At 43.1% G+C, this 17,596-nt stretch overlaps 1 protein-coding gene across 1 annotated transcript in view; it reads left to right on the top strand.

The window, feature by feature from the left end:
• The window catches only part of HPSE2 (heparanase 2 (inactive)), a gene marked incomplete at both ends in the record, with an annotated part of 422,804 nt that overhangs the window by 250,047 nt on the left and 155,161 nt on the right, over nt 1-17,596 (top strand). Inside the window, one exon of the mRNA XM_082267677.1 lies at nt 1,372-1,543. Coding sequence (XP_082123803.1) covers nt 1,372-1,543 — 172 coding nt within the window. The remainder of the gene's footprint in view (nt 1-1,371; nt 1,544-17,596) is intronic.

Raw genomic sequence — 17,596 nt, 5'->3', positions numbered from 1 at the left:
TTCTGTTCAGTCACTTCTTTGATTCACCTCTGTCAGCACAGCCAAGAGGGTGACACCAGGTTTGCTGTTAGATTTCTGTAATATAAAGGTGTCACTTCTTCAGGTGGGAAGCAATGGAGCAGCAGTACATATCTTCAGCTCTGCTCACTCCACTCTTTCTTTGTGAGCAGCATAGCCTTATGGCCTTAGTGCTGCTGTGCAATATATGATAGAAGCTGAAATGAAAAAAGATCCAGGTACTTACACTAGGGAGGGGGTGCAGATGAGTATTAGCTGCTTGAAATCCTTCTTGCAAGTAACCAAAAAAAAAAGGGCAACAGGGAAGCTCACTTAAATCACTGTTACTGTAAAGAACCCAAAGTTCAATTTGATGTGATTCTCTCATGACCTCATACTATCATAGAATGGAATGCTCCTTTTAAGTGGTTGTAAACCCTTACATATACCCAGTGAAGTGACTGGCCTTGGGTGATACACAGATTTTAAACAAATCCACCTACATAAGTTGTACCTGTTTATCTACATTCTTCTCTTCTCTACATTTGTTCAAAGAGCTGCTTGTCTAAATGCTCAGAAAAAGGAGGCGGAGAGCTGAAGTTACAAGCTGCAGAGCTCAGTGAGAAGAGCTCTGAGAGCTGATTGGAGGGAAGAGCCACACCCCCTACACACAGCACACTGGAGCAGAGCTGGGGCTATAAATTACAGGCTGTGCGCATGGGCTCCCTCCCCTGTCACTGTTTGTTTCTTGGTGTCAGGAAAACTTGTCAGAAGTGACTTATGCTGATAGCAGAGGAAAGAAGTAGCAGGCAGAAATGACACTTAGTGCTCTGGATGGAGACAAGTACACACTATAGATGGGTGTGCTTTGTTCATATTCCATGACTGAGGTTTAAATTCACTTTAATAGTAATATTAGAATAGACCAGCACTTTAGAATGCTTTTAATGTTCTTCATACAGAGTAATCTGCCAAGACTCCCCTAGTTATAACTCTTAGGCCTCTTTCACACTGATGGACCGATCAAATTATTCAATGCTCTCTATGGAGCAGTGGATGTCAGCGGACATGTGTCAACTGGCACCTGCTGACATCTGATTCTGTCTGCTAATTCTGTCCCCTACCATCAGGCGGATCGGATCAGAGGACAGTCGGATGGAAACGGACAGGCGGTCCATTTCCATCTGACAGCCCCATAGATAACAGCGTGCTGTGTCCATATCTTCTCAGCGGACACGGACCTGTCATCTGCTTGCTCAGCGGTGATCAGCGGAGAGATCCCCTGCTGAGCAGGCGGATCCACTGCCGGACTGTCAGAGATGTGATATTTTAGTAGTCATGTACCATGACATAACATTGTTATTCTTCTAACAGAACCAAACAATTACAGAACCCTCATCAACAGGGCAATCAATGGAAGTCAGCTGGGAAAGGATTACATTCAGCTGAAGAACATTCTACAGTCCATCCGGACCTACTCCAAAGCCAATCTCTATGGCCCGAATATTGGCCGACCAAGGAAGAATGCCATGGTACTCCTTGATGGGTATGTACCACACAGATAATGTTCCTTCATTGATAACCTGACACAAATCAATTATTGACAAATTCCTTCACCAACCTGCCTTTAGAAGGACTCAAATCTATAAACATAGAAGAGTGATGGCAGGAAACATCCAGGAGGTCCAACGAGTCAATTCAGTCTGACCATTGTTTTCTTTTTATTTATTTAGTTTCCTTTTTAACCGATTTTGTCTGATTTCAGACCCGCGTTATTCCCAAGATGATAAAGATAAAGCTTTTATATAATTTCTGATAGTTCTGTAGTTTCTTTTAGGATCTCTTAAATCTAACATGTAATATTTTGTCTTCAATTACAAAGCTGGAAGGGCGGCCAACATACAAATAGTCTGATATCCTAAGCCAGAAACATAGTTGTTGTCTTTGCCTGGCCAGATAGGGAGCTGCCAGGAGACCTAGTGGGGCTCAATTTACTAAAGCAACACAGAATGGTCACATGGCAAAGAGAGTGTTCACTTAGCTTAGTGAATATGGTAAAACAATGTTAATGATGACTATCTTCAGACATGTGCAATGGAAATCTCCCAAAATTAAATTGATAGAAGTGTGTTCAGCTTCACCCTATTCACTATGCAATGTGAGCAATCAGTTCGGAAAATAAGAATTCTTTAGTGAATCACCCCCATGCTGAGGACACGCATCTCTTCGGATTTTAGTAAATGATGACTGTCAGACTCCAGTGAGGTGGGAACAGTGGACGTTGCTGACCGATACTGTGTGTGTCCTTCTGTGGCTCTTGATAATGTTGACCACCTGCTCCTCCACAATAAACTCCACTCCCTTGGCCGCCAAGACTCTGCTCTTTCCTGGTTCTCCTTCTATCAGAGAGCTTCTTCAGTGTTACCTACAATGCTGTTTCCTTCTCTCCACTTACTCTTTCTGTAGGGGTCCCCCAAGGCTCTGTTCTTTGTTCTTGGACCCCTCGTCTTCTCTATCTACACCTCCTCTCTTGGTCACTTGATTACCTCCCACGGCTTCCAATACTATCTCTATGCCGATGACAACCAAATCTATTTCTGTACTCCTCACTTTACTCCTTCATTCTCCTCTTACAATTCAAACTTACCTACTGATATATCAACATGGATGTCACACTACTTCCTCCACCTAAATCTTTTTAAAACTGACCTCGTAATTTCCCCCAATTCCACCCATGCCCCCTCCATTACTTTTTCATATAAATTAATGATACGACTATCAGTCCCTCCCCTCATGCCAGGGTACTCAGGGTAATCCTAAATTCGGAACTGTCCTTTCAGCCCCAAATCCAATCACTGTCCAGTTCTTGTAGACTACTCCTTAACATCTATAAAATTCATGCCTTTGAACTAATGAAACCACCAAGCTACTTATTTACTCCCTTGTTATATCTTGGCTTACATATTGCAACTCCCTCCTAGTAGGCTTACCTCTACACTATCTATCTGCCTTTCTGTCCATTATGAATGCTACTGCCGGACTCATTCACCTTTCCAACTGCTCAGTGTCCTCCACCCCTCTCTGCCAATGCCTCCACTGGCCTACACTCAGTATCTGCCACCCCTCTCTGCCAAACCTTTCACTGGCTTCCACTCAGTGTACTCCACCCCTCTCTACCAATCCCATAATTGTCTTTTCAGTTTCCTTCACCCCTCTACTAATCCCTCCACTGGCCTCCACTCAGTGTTCTCCATCCCTCTCTGCCAATCCCTTCACTGGCCTCCACTCAGTGTACTCCACCCCTCTCTACTCAATCCCTCAATTGGCATCTATTTAGTGTCCTCTACCCCTCCCTGCCAATCCCTCCACTGGCTTCCACTCAGTATCTACCACCCCTAACTACCAATCCCTTCACTGGCCTCCACTCAGCGTCCTCCATCTCTCTCCACCAATCCCTCCACTGGCCTCCTTTCATTGTCCTCCACCCCTTTCTACCAATCCTTCCACTGGTCTCCACTCAGTGTCCTCCACCCCTCTTTGCCAATCCCTCCACTAGCTTATAATTGCCCAGTGAATTAAACTAAAAAAAAAACTAACAACATACAAAGCCATTCACAACTCTGCCCCAAACTACATCACCAATCTTGTCTCCAAATGTTTTCCACTTTGAATTGAAGGAGAATATCCCCATAGGATAAAGAAGGTGCATGGAGACACCGGACACAGATCCTTAGAGAGTAGAAATAGAACTACATAGAAGATGACTTGGGTTAGATTCAGCAGCTCTCCTGTCTGAGGGTCCCTGTAGAGGTTTGGGGTCACCCAACTTGAGAAGTCGCTAAACATCTGACGAGTCTGACTCTTAGGACATTTGTTTCTTGCTTTTTTCTGGCTCAACTTCAAATGGCAATAACAACCCAACAGAGATCCCAACCCTCCCCACACATAGTGGTAGAATTTCCCAATAGGAGCTGTGGACCGCCTACAAGGAGAATGTGCCATAGAAGATTTGTACACCATGTCCTGTACTATGAACAATAACATATTTCAGTTCTCATGTACTTTTGCACACACCAGCAGTAAATCACTAATGCCTGAACTGTGTGACTCTGCAGAACAGAGGTCAGTGGCTTTTTTGGACGGCAGATGATGATAAGAAATGTAAATCATCCTTTATCTCCATATAACATATACTCAGAATTTAGCATAGATGGTCAGACTCTAATATATAAATTATATACCTTACAAGGGGGTTGAGTTCAATCTATTTTAAAACAACACAGGGGGTGTCATTTACTAAAGGGGGAAGAGTATGTTCATTTTGTAAAATAAATCTTTATATAACTTTGTAAATAAGGCGGAGCTGTGCTCACTTCAGTCACCGAATCATGTGTTAGCAAAAAAAAAGAGGGTTCTTCCTGGACACATAGATCAGATTGACGATGCTATCTTTTTCCTGGTAATAGATAAAATTAAATGCTCACCTTCTGTCACCATTGCTTCCTCTCCCCAGTTGTGCGTAGTCTTCACCTAATTTCCAGTCTATGAAAGTTGTTGATCAAGTGGCATCAATGGCCCCTACTGTGGATGTGCTAGTCAGTTGGCACCAGTGGCCTCCACTGCACATGTGCTGGTCAGATGGCATCAGCGGCCCCTACTGCACATGTGCTGGTCAGATGGCACCAATGGCCCCAACTGTACATGTGTTGATCAAGTGGCATCAATACCCTACTGTGCATGTGCTGGTCAGATAGAACCAGTCGCATGTGTTGATCAAGTGGTATCAATGGCCCCTACTGCGCATGTTCTAGTCAGTTGGCACCAGTGGCCTCTACTGCCCATGTGCTGTCAGAGGGCACCAGCGGCCCCTACTGTGGATGTGCTGGTCAGATGGCGCCAGTGGCCCCAACTGTACATGTGCTGGTCAAGTGGCACCAATGGCCCCTACTGTGCATGTGCTGATCAGATGGCATCAACAGCCCCTACTGCACATGTGCTGGTCAGATGGCACCAGCAGTCCCTACTGTGCATGTGTAGGTCAGATGGCAACAGCGGCACCTACTGTACATGTGCTGGTCAGATAGCACCAGTGGCTCCAACTGGGCATGTACTGGTCAGATAGCACCAATGGCCCATGTTGTGCATGTGCTGGTCAGGTGGCACCAGCAGCCTTTACTGCACATGTGCTGGTCAGGTGGCACCAGCAGCCCTTACTTCACATGTGCTGGTCAGATGGCACCAGCAGCCCTTACTGTGCATGTGTAGGTTATATAACACCAGTGGTCCCTACTGCGCATGTGTAGGTCAGATGGCACCAGTAGCCCATACTACGCATGTGCTGATCAGATGGCACCAGTTGCCCATACTGCGAATGCGCTGGTCAGATGGCCCAAGTTGCCCATACTGCGCATGTGCTGGTCACACAAGGTGCCAACTGCACATGTGCTGGTCAGATGGTACCAGTGGTTCCAACTGCACATGTGCTTGTCAAATGGCACCAATGGCTCCATACTGCACATGTGCTGGTCAGATGGCACCAATGGCCTTAATGCACATGTGTTGGTCAAGTGGCACCAACAACCCCTACTGCACATGTGCTGGTCAGATAGCACCAGCAGTCTCCACAGCACATGTGTAGGTCAGATGGCACCAGTGGCCCCTACTGTGCATGCGTTGGTCAGATGACACCAGTGGCCCCAACTGCACATGTGCTGGTCAAGTGGCACCATCAGCCTCTACTGTGCATGTGCTGGTCAGATGGCACCAGCAGCCCCTACAGAGCATCTGTTGGTCAGATGACACCAGTGGCCTCAACTGCACATGTGCTGCTCAAGTGGCAGCAGCAGCCCCTACTATGCATGTGCTGATCAGGTTGCATCACCGGCCCCTACTGTGCATGTGCTGGTCAGATGGCACCAGCAGCCCCTACTGCACATTTGCTGGTCAGATGGCACCAGTGACCGCTACTGCTCGTGTGCTGGTTAGATGGCACCAGTGGCCCCTTCTCTGCATGTGTTGGTCAGATGGGCACAGTACCAGCACCCAACTGCAGTGCACAGGCCACCTTCCAGAGGAGGAAAAACAAAGGCTTCAAAATGTAAGAATTGAGGGGCATAAAAAATGATTTCCTAGTTTTTGGATGGAGCTTAGGTTTTACTTTTAGTGTTTAATACTATGTTAAGGATGCATGTCCAGTGTTGTGTTCTTGTATACAGTACGACGCGTTCCATCCATCCCACTCATCAGTTTATCTTTCGTCTCGCGTCATTTACAGAGTGATGTTTCTGCCCACTAAGATCCTCAGCCAGATCCATCTATGTTCGGTGAACGTGGCTGGACGCAGAGCTAAGCTCTGTTGAGTTTTATCTGTCATCTACTCCTAAACCCAAGAACTTCCCATTTCTGCTTTATGGCTGGACGGGGATCCTGAAGCCAATGGTTATTACTTGACTAATGAACTCACAAATCACTCTTTTGGCAGCAGGAACCAGCAACATTCGCTGAATGCTAATATTTGCTTTAGAACGCACGCTCTGCTTCCTACAGCACAAACAGCGTGTTGTCTTCAGAGCAGAATCTGAATCGTGATAAATAACACAACCGACAACCTCTGAAATTAAAACACTCCAATCTCTCATCTCAGACTTAGTCATGCTGGCTCGCTCGTGAGAAAGATCCCGCAAATAGAGAAAGAATCGCAAATTGAGAAATTACTGCAAATAGAGAAATGACCGCAGATAGAAAAAATACTGCAAATAGAGAAAATACCACAAATAGAGAAATTGCTGCAATTTGAGAAATTATGGCAAATAGAGAAATGGCGGAAAATGGAGAAAATACCACAATTAGAGAAATTACTCCAAATAAATTACAGCAAATAGATAAAAATTACTGTAAATAAAGAAAATACTGCAAATAGAGAAAAAAACTGCAAATAGAGAAAATACTGCAAAAAGAGAAAATACCGCAAATAGAAAAAATACTGCAAATAGAGAAATTACCGCAAATAAAGAAAATACCACAAATAGAGAAATTGCTGCGATTAGAGAAATTATGGCAAATAGAGCAATGGCGGCAAATGGAGAAAAAAAACACAATTAAAGAAATTACTCCAAATAAATTACAGCAAATAGAGAAATTACCATAAATAAAGAAAATACTGCAAATAGAGAAAAAAACACAAATAGAGAAAATACTGCAAAAAGAGAAAATACCGCAAATAGAGAAAATACCGCAAATAGAGAAATCACCACAAATAGAGAAAATATTGCAAACAGAAAAAATACTGCAAATAGAGAAATTACCGCAAATAAAGAAATTACCACAAATAGAGAAAATACTGCAAAAAGAGAAAATACCTCAACCTGAGAAATTACTGAAAATAGAGAAAATACAAATAGAGAAAATACCACAAATAGAGAAATTACTGCAAATAGAGAAATTGCCACAAATAGAGAAAATACCACAAATAGAAAAAATACCACAAATAGAGAAAATACCACAAATAGAGAAAATACCACAAATAGAGACATTACTGCATTGCTGCAAATAGAGAAATTGCAGCAAATAGAGAATTGTGTGGGCAAAGAGGAACAAGTGTCCCTTCCAGTAGGTCGTGTCCAGCGGTGGATGCTGGTGGTGGACCCTCTCGGGGCTTGGGCTACTATGTATCACATACGGCCTTATGGTAGTTTCAGTGAGAAGTCTTGGGTAGGATAGAAGGAGCGTTCTAGAAAACTGAAACTTTGATTTCTTTTGAAAAATACATGAAAATTACAGTTTTCTGGACACCAGGCAAGTTGGAGGACGAAGGCGGCACTGTACTGGTAGATATCCAGAATATGTTCTATTTGCCTTTACAAAATGTATTTTAATTCAAAACGTATTCTGGATATCTACCAATGGAATGGAGCTGTTATCCTTCAACCTTCCTTCATGATTCCACTGCAGTCATTCAAAAGGGTCCCATAGACTAGGAGATGCCTACGAATCTCCACAAATTGTAATAAATTACTACATACCTAGCAGTCCAGCTTTACCACAATACAAGCCATACAAATCTTGAAGGAAGGTTGGAGGATGAAGGCGGCACTCTACTGGGAGATGTCCAGAATAGGTTCTAACTAAAAACTGGACAACATGTATTATGAACATCTACCAATAGAATGGTGTATTTGTACTTCAACCTTCCTTCATTATCCAACTGCAATCATTCAAAAGGGTCCCTAGGACTATGAGCTGCCTACTAATCTCCACAAGCTGTCACAAATGACAACCTACCTAGGATACTCTGGGGTGGGTATTGAGGAGTGTCCAATACAAAAGTTCATGTCACTCAGAGGTCTTTTCGAATTGCCTATTGGTTAACAGCATCAAGTAAATCCAAAGTGTTTCGGGGGAAAGACCTCCTCCTTCCTCAGGGCTGGAATGTCAAATCTTAACATCAATGCAAACTAAGTTGGCAATTTGTTATAATGATCTGACAGTTGTTCTGTAGCCCTAATGTTGGTCTATTGCATCTCATTATGATTTTAATTACATCTACTTCTCCAGCCCTGAGGAAGGGGAAGGCCTTTCCTCCACAACGCGCTGGCTTTACTTGATGCTCTTAACTAATAAACATTTAAAAAAGGCCTTTGTTTGTTATGAACTTTTGTACTAGGCGCTCCTCAACACCCACCCAGAGCCTGTCATCTGCTGAATACTCGTTTTATCATGATTGGAGTGGTAACAGCCTAGGACCAGGACAAGATCTACCTACACTATACCTTCATTGTGTATTGACTCCTTTGAAGGAGAACTCACTCCATTGTGTATCCAGAACCTAGTGTCACTTCTCTCAGTTCAGCGTTATCACACACACATTAGACAACAAAACTAACAGCCCACATTTACCATGATACAAGCCATACAAATCTGATAGAGGATATAACACACACTTCCACACTCTGCCCAAAAATTGTTAGAAATGTTTTGGATCAGATAGGTTGCTTCTTATCACCAACCCTCCGAACCTGAATATCCTAGACACCATCATGTAGAACAGGGGTGTCAAATTCAATTTCATTGAGGGCCGCATCAGTAGTATGGTTGCTCTCAAAGGGGCATTTGTATCTGGGGTGTACAGAGTGCAGGGTTCAGGAGTGCAGTACAGAGTGTACAGTTTGGTTTACGCTACATTTAAAGTGCAGAGTTCAGGATTACGCCACATATAGAGTGCAGAGTTCAGGAGTGTGCTATGTACAGAGTGCTGGGTTTAGAGGTGTGTTATGTACAGAGTGCAGAGTTAAGGAGTGCATTATAAACAGAGTGTAGAGTTCGGGTTTACGCTAAGAATAAACTGCAGCGTTCAGGATTACACTGCATAGAAAGTGCAGAGTTCAGGAGTGCGCTATGATGTACAGAGTGTTGGATTTAGGGGTGTGCTATGTACAGAGTGCAGAGTTCAGTAAAGTGGTACGTACAGAGTGCTGGGTTTAGGGGTGTGCTATGTACAGAGTGCAGAGTTCAGTAAAGTGGTACGTACAGAGTGCTGGATTTAGGGGTGTGCTATGTACAGAGTGCAGAGTTCAGAACTGTGCTATGTAGGGAGTGCTGGGTTTAAAGGTGTGCTATGTAGAGAGTGCAGAGTTCAGAACTGTGCTATGTAGGGAGTGCTGGGTTTAAAGGTGTGCTATGTAGAGAGTGCAGAGTTCAGGATTGTGTTATGTACAGAGTGCAACGTTCAAGAGTGTGCTATGTACAGAGTGTTGAGTTTAGGGTTGTGCTATGTATAGAGTGCAGAGTTCAAGAGTGTGCTAGGTACAGAGTGTTGGGATTAGGGTGTGCTATGTACAGAGTGTTGGGCTTAGGGGTGTGCTACTTACAGAGTGCAGAGTTCAGGAGTGCATTACATACAGAGCGTAGGGTTTAGGGGTTTCAGGTTTAGGCTACGTATAAAGTGCAGACTTCAGGATTACTTCACATACAGAGTGCAGAGTTCAGGAGTGCGCTATGTACAGAGTGCTGGGTTTAGGGGGTGCGCTGTGTACAGAGTGCAGAGTTCAGGAGTGTGCTATGTACAGAGTGCTGGGTTTAGGTGTGTGCTGTGTACAGAATGCAGAGTTAAGGCGTGCGCCGTGTACAGAATGCAGGGTTTAGGGGTGTGCTACGTACAGAGTGCAGAGTTCAGGGGTGTGTCGTGTACAGAGTGCAGGGTGTGTAATTCCAACTCCAACCCCAAACCTCCCACCCCAAAGCTTCCTGCACCTCTGTCTCCCCTATATGGCCTGGCTTCAGTACCTCCCTGTGTAGGTGGCATGCCTTGCAGAGAGATTGTTCTCTCTCTCTCTCTGGAGATCTTTCCCCGCCATGAGCGCATGTAGGGATCTGAAGACTTCTGTGTTTACGAGTGACAGCAGGGAGTCGAGGGTGAGGACTGGAGGTGGTGGAATGGATTCCGCCACTTTCCGGTTGCAAAACTGGGAGCGAGGGCCACATGGCAAGGCCTGGCGGGCCAGATTTGGCCCAGGGCCCTTGTGTTTGATATATGTAATGTAGAAGCTACATTTGTAGATCTGAATGTTTTGCTGCTACAAACTATAGAAATCATTGTCTTAAAATTTGGTACAATGCAGAGTTTTAATATTTAACTTTTTTTTTATGCCAAAAGATAGAAGAAAGTTTTTTAAAATTGTTTGCAGATATCGTCATAAATGAGATACAAGCAGTGCTGTGAATGATGTGATCTTTCCTCTACTTAGAGTTGCTCACCTCTCCCATTCTCTAATGACTTGTGACTGATGTTCTCTGCATTGATCATCTCTACAAACCTGCACTTACCCAACATACTCCACTTTATCTTCAGATCCCCTTGGTCCAACAGCCGGTCAAAGGTGAAACTGAAGGCATGGGATCCACGCGATTGGGGAAAAGGGGCTGATGCTAGCGGACACATACGTCCAATCTTACACTGCTGAAATTGTACAGCATCAGTCCTAACCGGGTCCACGGAAGTGCTAAAGAGTAGATCTGTGGAGAACATCAGTAACAAGTAAGTAACCCTATTTTATTGCAGAACATACAGAACCTTGCTGTCATCTCACCTTTTACCTAATCCACCCACTAGAACCGTACTGCATGTCTGTAGATGGTCCAGTCAGCCTAGCTCTTCATACTGAGAAAGTTTTATTAGATATAAATATACAGAAAATTATTATCTTGATGTGTTTGCTTTTAGGTGTTTGTGTCCCGCAATAGAAAGTCACACGTCACATTTATTATATTAACACTTGCACACTGCAATACATATATAAATATATATATATATACAATGGGGGAAATAATTATTTGATCCCCTGCAGATTTTGTAGGTTTGCCCACTTAAAAAGAAATGATGAAGGGTCTATAATTTTTATCATAGGTGTATTTTAAATGATAGAGACATAATATCAACCAAAAAGTCAGAAAAAAAAACATGATATTAACCACTTTACCACCGGAGGATTTTGCTGTCTTACGTCTGGGCCACTTTTTGCGATTCGGCACTGTTCAAATTTAACTGACAATTGCGCGGTCATGCAACGTACCAAAACAAGTTTTTTCCCACAAACAGAGCTTTCTTTTGGTGGTATTTGATCACCTGTGCGATTTTTACTTTTTGCGCTATAAACCAAAAAATGCGACAATTATGAAAAATAACAATATTTTTCACATTTTTTTTATATAAAATTCCCCCCAAAAAAATGTAAAAATCAAAATTTTTTATCATTTTATGCCAATTTGTTTTCTGCTACATATTTTTGGTAAAAAAAATCACAATAAGCGTATTTTGATTGGTTTGCGCAAAAGTTATTGTGTTTACTAACTAAGGGAAAGATTTCTGTCATTTTTGGTGTTTTTTTTTTTTTTTAACGAGTAATGGCGCTGATCTGCGTTTTTTTTGTGGCACTGCGACATTGCGGCGGACAGATCGGACCCTTGACTGACATTTTTGACACTTTTGGGGGTACCAGTGACATTACTACAGTAATCAGTGCTATACATATGCACTGTTACTGTAAAAATGACACTGGCAGGGAAGGGGTTAATTTTTATTGGTGATCAAGGGGTTAATGTATGCCTGGTGCTTACTAACGTGTGTGGGGGGAGGTGACTGAGTGGCACAGGGACAGATCGCAGTTTCAGCTATGCTGAACCCTGCAATCTGACCCTGCCTGTCACTTAGGAGATCCGCCCGCTTTGTTTACACAAGCGGGCGGATATCCACACTCGATTCCCCGAGGATCGGGGAAGAGCGGCGGTGATCACTGCCGCTCCTCCCCTGGCCCGACTCCCGCTGTGACTGAATACAGAGGGAGCGAGCCTCCGGCGGCGCGCGCGCGCCGCCGAGAGAGGGGAATGTCTGGCGACGTAGGGCTACATCGTCAGACGTTATCGAGCCACTTTGCCACAGTAGAGGCTCAGTGAGCAGCGGTAAAGTGGTTAAAGTTATAAATTAAGGTGCATTTCAGTGAATAAAATAAGTATTTTTATTGGCTACATTATGTGCTCATGTGGTACACAGATTAGTCCTGTCAAAGAAGGTGCTCCTAACGACAACTCATTATGTGTATAAAAGACATCTGACCACAGAATCTCTTTCTTCTATTCAAACCTCACCATCATGGGAAAGACCAAAGAGCTGTCAAAGCACATCAGGGACAAGATTGTAGACCTGCACAAGGTTGGAATCGGCTACAAGACCATCAGCAAGAAGCTTGGTGCGAAGGAGACAACTGTTGAAGCGATTATTTGCAAATGGAAGAAATACAAAATGACCATCAATCACCCTTGGACTGGAGCTCCATGCAAGATTACGCCTCGTGGGGTAAGGATGATCATAAAAAAGTGAGGGATCAGCCCAAAACTACACAGGAGGAGCTTGGGAATAATCTCAAGGCAGTTTGGACCACAGTCACCAAACAAACAATTGGTAACACAATACGCCGCCACAGAGTAAAATCCTGCAGTGCCCGCAAGTCCCCCTCCTCAAGAAGGCACATGTACTGTACAGACACATCTGAAGTTTGCCAATAAACATCTTAATGGTTCAGTGAAGGATTGGGAGAAAGTGCTGTGGCCAGATGAATCCAAAATTAAGCTCTTTGGCATTAACTCGACTCGCCGTGTTTGGAGGAAGAAAAATGCTAACTATGACCCTAAGAACACCATTCCTACAGTCAAGCACAGAGGTGAAAACATGATGCTTTGGGGCTGTTTCTCTGCTAAAGGTGCAGGCCAACTTTGCCGCATTGAGGGGGCCAATAGACGGGACCATGTATTATAAAATCTTGGATGAGAACCTTCTTCCCTCACCCAGAACAGTGAAGATGGGGTGTGGATGGGTCTTTCAGAATGACAATGACCCAAAACATACTACCAAAGCAACAAAGGAGTGGCTCAAGAAGAAGCACATTAAGGTCATGGAGTCTCCAGACCTTAATCCTATAGAAAATGTATTGAGGGAGCTGAAACCTTGAGTTGCCAAATGACAGCTAATAAACCTTAAGGATTTAGAGAAGATCTGTAAAGAAGAGTGGACCAAAATCCCTCCTGAGATGAGTGCAAACCTTGTAACCAACTACAAGAAACATCTTTCCTCTGTGCTTGCCAACAACAGTTTTTTTTACCAAGTACTATATTATGTTTTGCTTGGGGATCAAATATATATTTACTCAATGAACTGCAACTTAATTTATAGCATTTGTATTGTGTTTTTTGGTTGATATTCTGTATCATTTAAAATACAACCATGATAAAAATTATAGACCGTTCATTTCTTTGTAAGTGGGCGAACTGACAAATTCTGCAGGGGATCAAATCATTATTTTCCCCACCGTATGTTGTGGTTTGCAAGTGGTTTACCGGGATTATGGCTAAAGCTATCAGTCATAACCCCAGCAGTTTATTTCAACCGGCCACTGGCTTTTTCATGAAAGTGATCAGAACGGCTAATTAGCTGCTGGATCGTTTTTAGAAGCAGCGGGAGTGTACGCCCCCTTTACCGCCGCTAGTCAGTGTTTCTCTTGCTTACCATTTTTACTGGCATGCCCGAGACATGAACCAACAGTGCAGCCGGCTGATCACAAAGGGGGATAGAGACCAGAACATCTCGAAACGCCTCTTTGGCCTTGGAGGACCTCATTTCCTTTCTAGGGCAGAAGTAAAGAATTAAAAAAAAAAAAAAGATTACATTTTTTTAAAGTGTTACTAAACCCAGGAGCCTGCATTCACTATATCTGGTCTCCCACAGTACACAGAACATGGAAATGCAATTATTTTAGTAAATATAAACTACTAAATTCCTTTTCCTATCAGCAATTAGCTTCTATCAGTCTCTGCTAAAGCTTGTAGGAGTTTTCATTCTGTTCTGATCTGAGCATGTGCACCCTGACTCCTAATCTGTTCTATCACGAGATGGATTGGAGTCAGTTAAAGAAGAGGAGGATCAGAGAAGACCAAATCAAACAGCCTTTATACACAATGCAGAGGATTAACCCCTTAGGTTCCACAGTGAGCATTTACCAACTGATTTTACTGTTGTGGGTTTAGTAACACTTTAAGGGTAAAGGAGAGATTTGGGGCATTTTTGACCGCAGATCTCTGCATAAAGAGACCTGTCATTCTTATTTAAATTAAAGGGGATGTTTTCCTTGTAATAGGACTAAAAGTGTAAAAAAAAACAAAAAAAAAACTGAAGGGCCCCCATCCCTCCGTGCTCACGTGCAAAAGCAAATAAAGCAAATGCATATGTACAGTGCCTTGCGAAAGTATTCGGCCCCCTTGAACTTTTCGACCTTTTGCCACATTTCAGGCTTCAAACATAAAGATATAAAACTGTAATTTTTTGTGAAGAATCAACAACAAGTGGGACACAATCATGAAGTGGAACAAAATGTATTGGATATTTCAAACTTTGTTAACAAATAAAAAACTGAAAAATTGGGCGTGCAAAATTATTCAGCCCCTTTACTTTCAGTGCAGCAAACTCTCTCCAGAAGTTCAGTCAGGATCTCTGAATGTTCCAATGTTGACCTAAATGACTAATGATGATAAATAGAATCCACCTGTGTGTAATCAAGTCTCCGTATAAATGCACCTGCACTGTGATAGTCTCAGAGGTCCGTTTAAAGCGCAGAGAGCATCATGAAGAACAAGGAACACACCAGGCAGGTCCGAAATACTGTTGTGCAGAAGTTTAAAGACAGATTTGGATACAAAAAGATTTCCTAAGCTTTAAACATCCTAAGGAGCACTGTGCAAGCGATAATATTGAAATGGAAGGAGTATCAGACCACTGCAAATCTATGAAGACCTGGCCGTCCCTCTAAACTTTCAGCTCATACAAGGAGAAGACTGATCAGAGATGCAGCCAAGAGGCCCATGATCACTCTGGATGAACTGTAGAGATCTACAGCTGAGGTGGGAGACTCTGTCCATAGGACAACAATCAGTCGTATACTGCACAAATCTGGCCTTTATGGAAGAGTGGCAAGAAGAAAGCCATTTCTTAAAGATATCCATAAAAAGTGTTGTTTAAAGTTTGCTACAAGCCACCTGGGAGACACCAAACATGTGGAAGAAGGTGCTCTGGTCAGATGAAACCAAAATCAAACTTTTTGGCAACAATGCAAAACGTTATGTTTGGCGTAAAAGCAACACAGCTCATCACCCTGAACACACCATCCCCACTGTCAAACATGGTGGTGGCAGCATCATGGTTTGGGCCTGCTTTTCTTCAGCAGGGACAGGGAAGATGGTTAAAATTGATGGGAAGATGGATGGAGCCAAATACAGGACCATTCTGGAAGAAAACCTGATGGAGTCTGCAAAAGACCTGAGACTGGGACGGAGATTTGTCTTCCAACAAGACAATGATCCAAAACATAAAGCAAAATCTACAATGGAATGGTTCACAAACAAACATATCCAAGTGTTAGAATGGCCAAGTCAAAGTCCAGACCTGAATCCAATCGAGAATCTGTGGAAAGAACTGAAAACTGCTGTTCACAAATGCTCTCCATCCAACCTCACTGAGCTCGAGCTGTTTTGCAAGGAGGAATGGGCAAAAATTTCAGTCTCTCGATGTGCAAAACTGATAGAGACATACCCCAAGCGACTTACAGCTGTAATCGCAGCAAAAGGTGGCACTACAAAGTATTAACTTAAGGGGGCTGAATAATTTTGCACGCCCAATTTTTCAGTTTTTTAATTTGTTAAAAAAGTTTGAAATATCCAATAAATTTTGTTCCACTTCATGATTGTGTCCCACTTGTTGTTGATTCTTCACAAAAATTTACAGTTTTATATCTTTATGTTTGAAGCCTGAAATGTGGCAAAAGGTCGCAAAGTTCAAGGGGGCCGAATACTTTTGCAAGGCACTGTAAATCACTCATGTGAGATATCACCTCCAACGTTAGAGCAAGAGCAATAATTCTAGTGCTATACCTCCTCTGTAACTCTAAACAGGTAACCTGTGAAAAGTTTAAAGTGTTGCCTATGTAGATTTTTAAATTGATGCTTGGAGTTTGTCAGAATTTGTGGGGTTTTTTTTGTTCATCCGCCTCTTGAGGATTGACCACAAGTTCTCAATGGGATTAAGGTCTGGGGAGTTTCCTGGCCATGGACCCAAAATTTCGATGTTTTGTTCCCCAAGCCACTTAGTTATAACTTTTATCTTATGGCAAGGTGCTCCATCATGCTGGAAAATGCATTGTTCTTCACCACACTGTTCTTGGATGGTTGGGAGAACTTGTTCTCGGAGGATGCACGGAGTACTATTATTTATTCATGCCTGTGTTCCTAGGCAGAATTGTGAGTGAGCCCATTCCCTTGGCTAAGAAGCAACCCCCCACACAAATGGTCTCAGGATGCTTTACTGTTGGCATGGCTCAGGGCCAGTTGTAGCAGTCACCTTTTCTTCTCTGGACAAGGTTATTTGCAAATGCCCCAAACAATCGGAAAGGGGATTCATCAGCGAAAATGACTTTACCCCCAGTCCTCAGCAGTCCAATCCCTGTACCTTTTGCAAAATATTAGTCTGTCCCTTATGTTTTATCTAGAGAGAAGTGGCTTCTTTTCTGCCCTTCTTGACACCAGGCCATCCTCCAAAGGTTTTCTCCTCATTGCTCATGCAGATGGACTCACACCTGCCTGCTGCCATTCCTGAGCATGCTCTGCACTGGTTGTGCCCCGATCCCACAGCTGAATCAACTGTAGGAGACGGTCCTGACGCTTGCTGGACTTTCTTGGGCACCCTGAAGCCTTCTTTACAATTTCAGCGGAAATGTTTTTTATGGGATTAAATTCATATTCGTGGCAAAGAGGGACTTTGCAATTAATTGCAATTCATCTGATCACTCTTTATAACATTCTGGAGTATATGCAAATTGCAATCTTAAAAAGGCGAAAGAGGCAGCAGACTTTGTGAAAATTATTATTTGTTTCATTCTGAAAAATTTTGGCCATGGCTGTATATTGTAAGACATCTGATCTCTCTGATCCCTCTGATCTCTCTTGTGTGACATGCAGATTTCTAAAATATATTTATCACATGCGTGCATTGCTTTTTTCCTCATAT

The sequence above is a fragment of the Pelophylax lessonae genome (assembly GCF_965119305.1).
Source record: "Pelophylax lessonae genome assembly, chromosome: 9".
Classification (NCBI taxonomy): Eukaryota; Metazoa; Chordata; class Amphibia; order Anura; family Ranidae; genus Pelophylax; species Pelophylax lessonae.
This window is presented reverse-complemented; position numbering and strand designations above follow the sequence as displayed.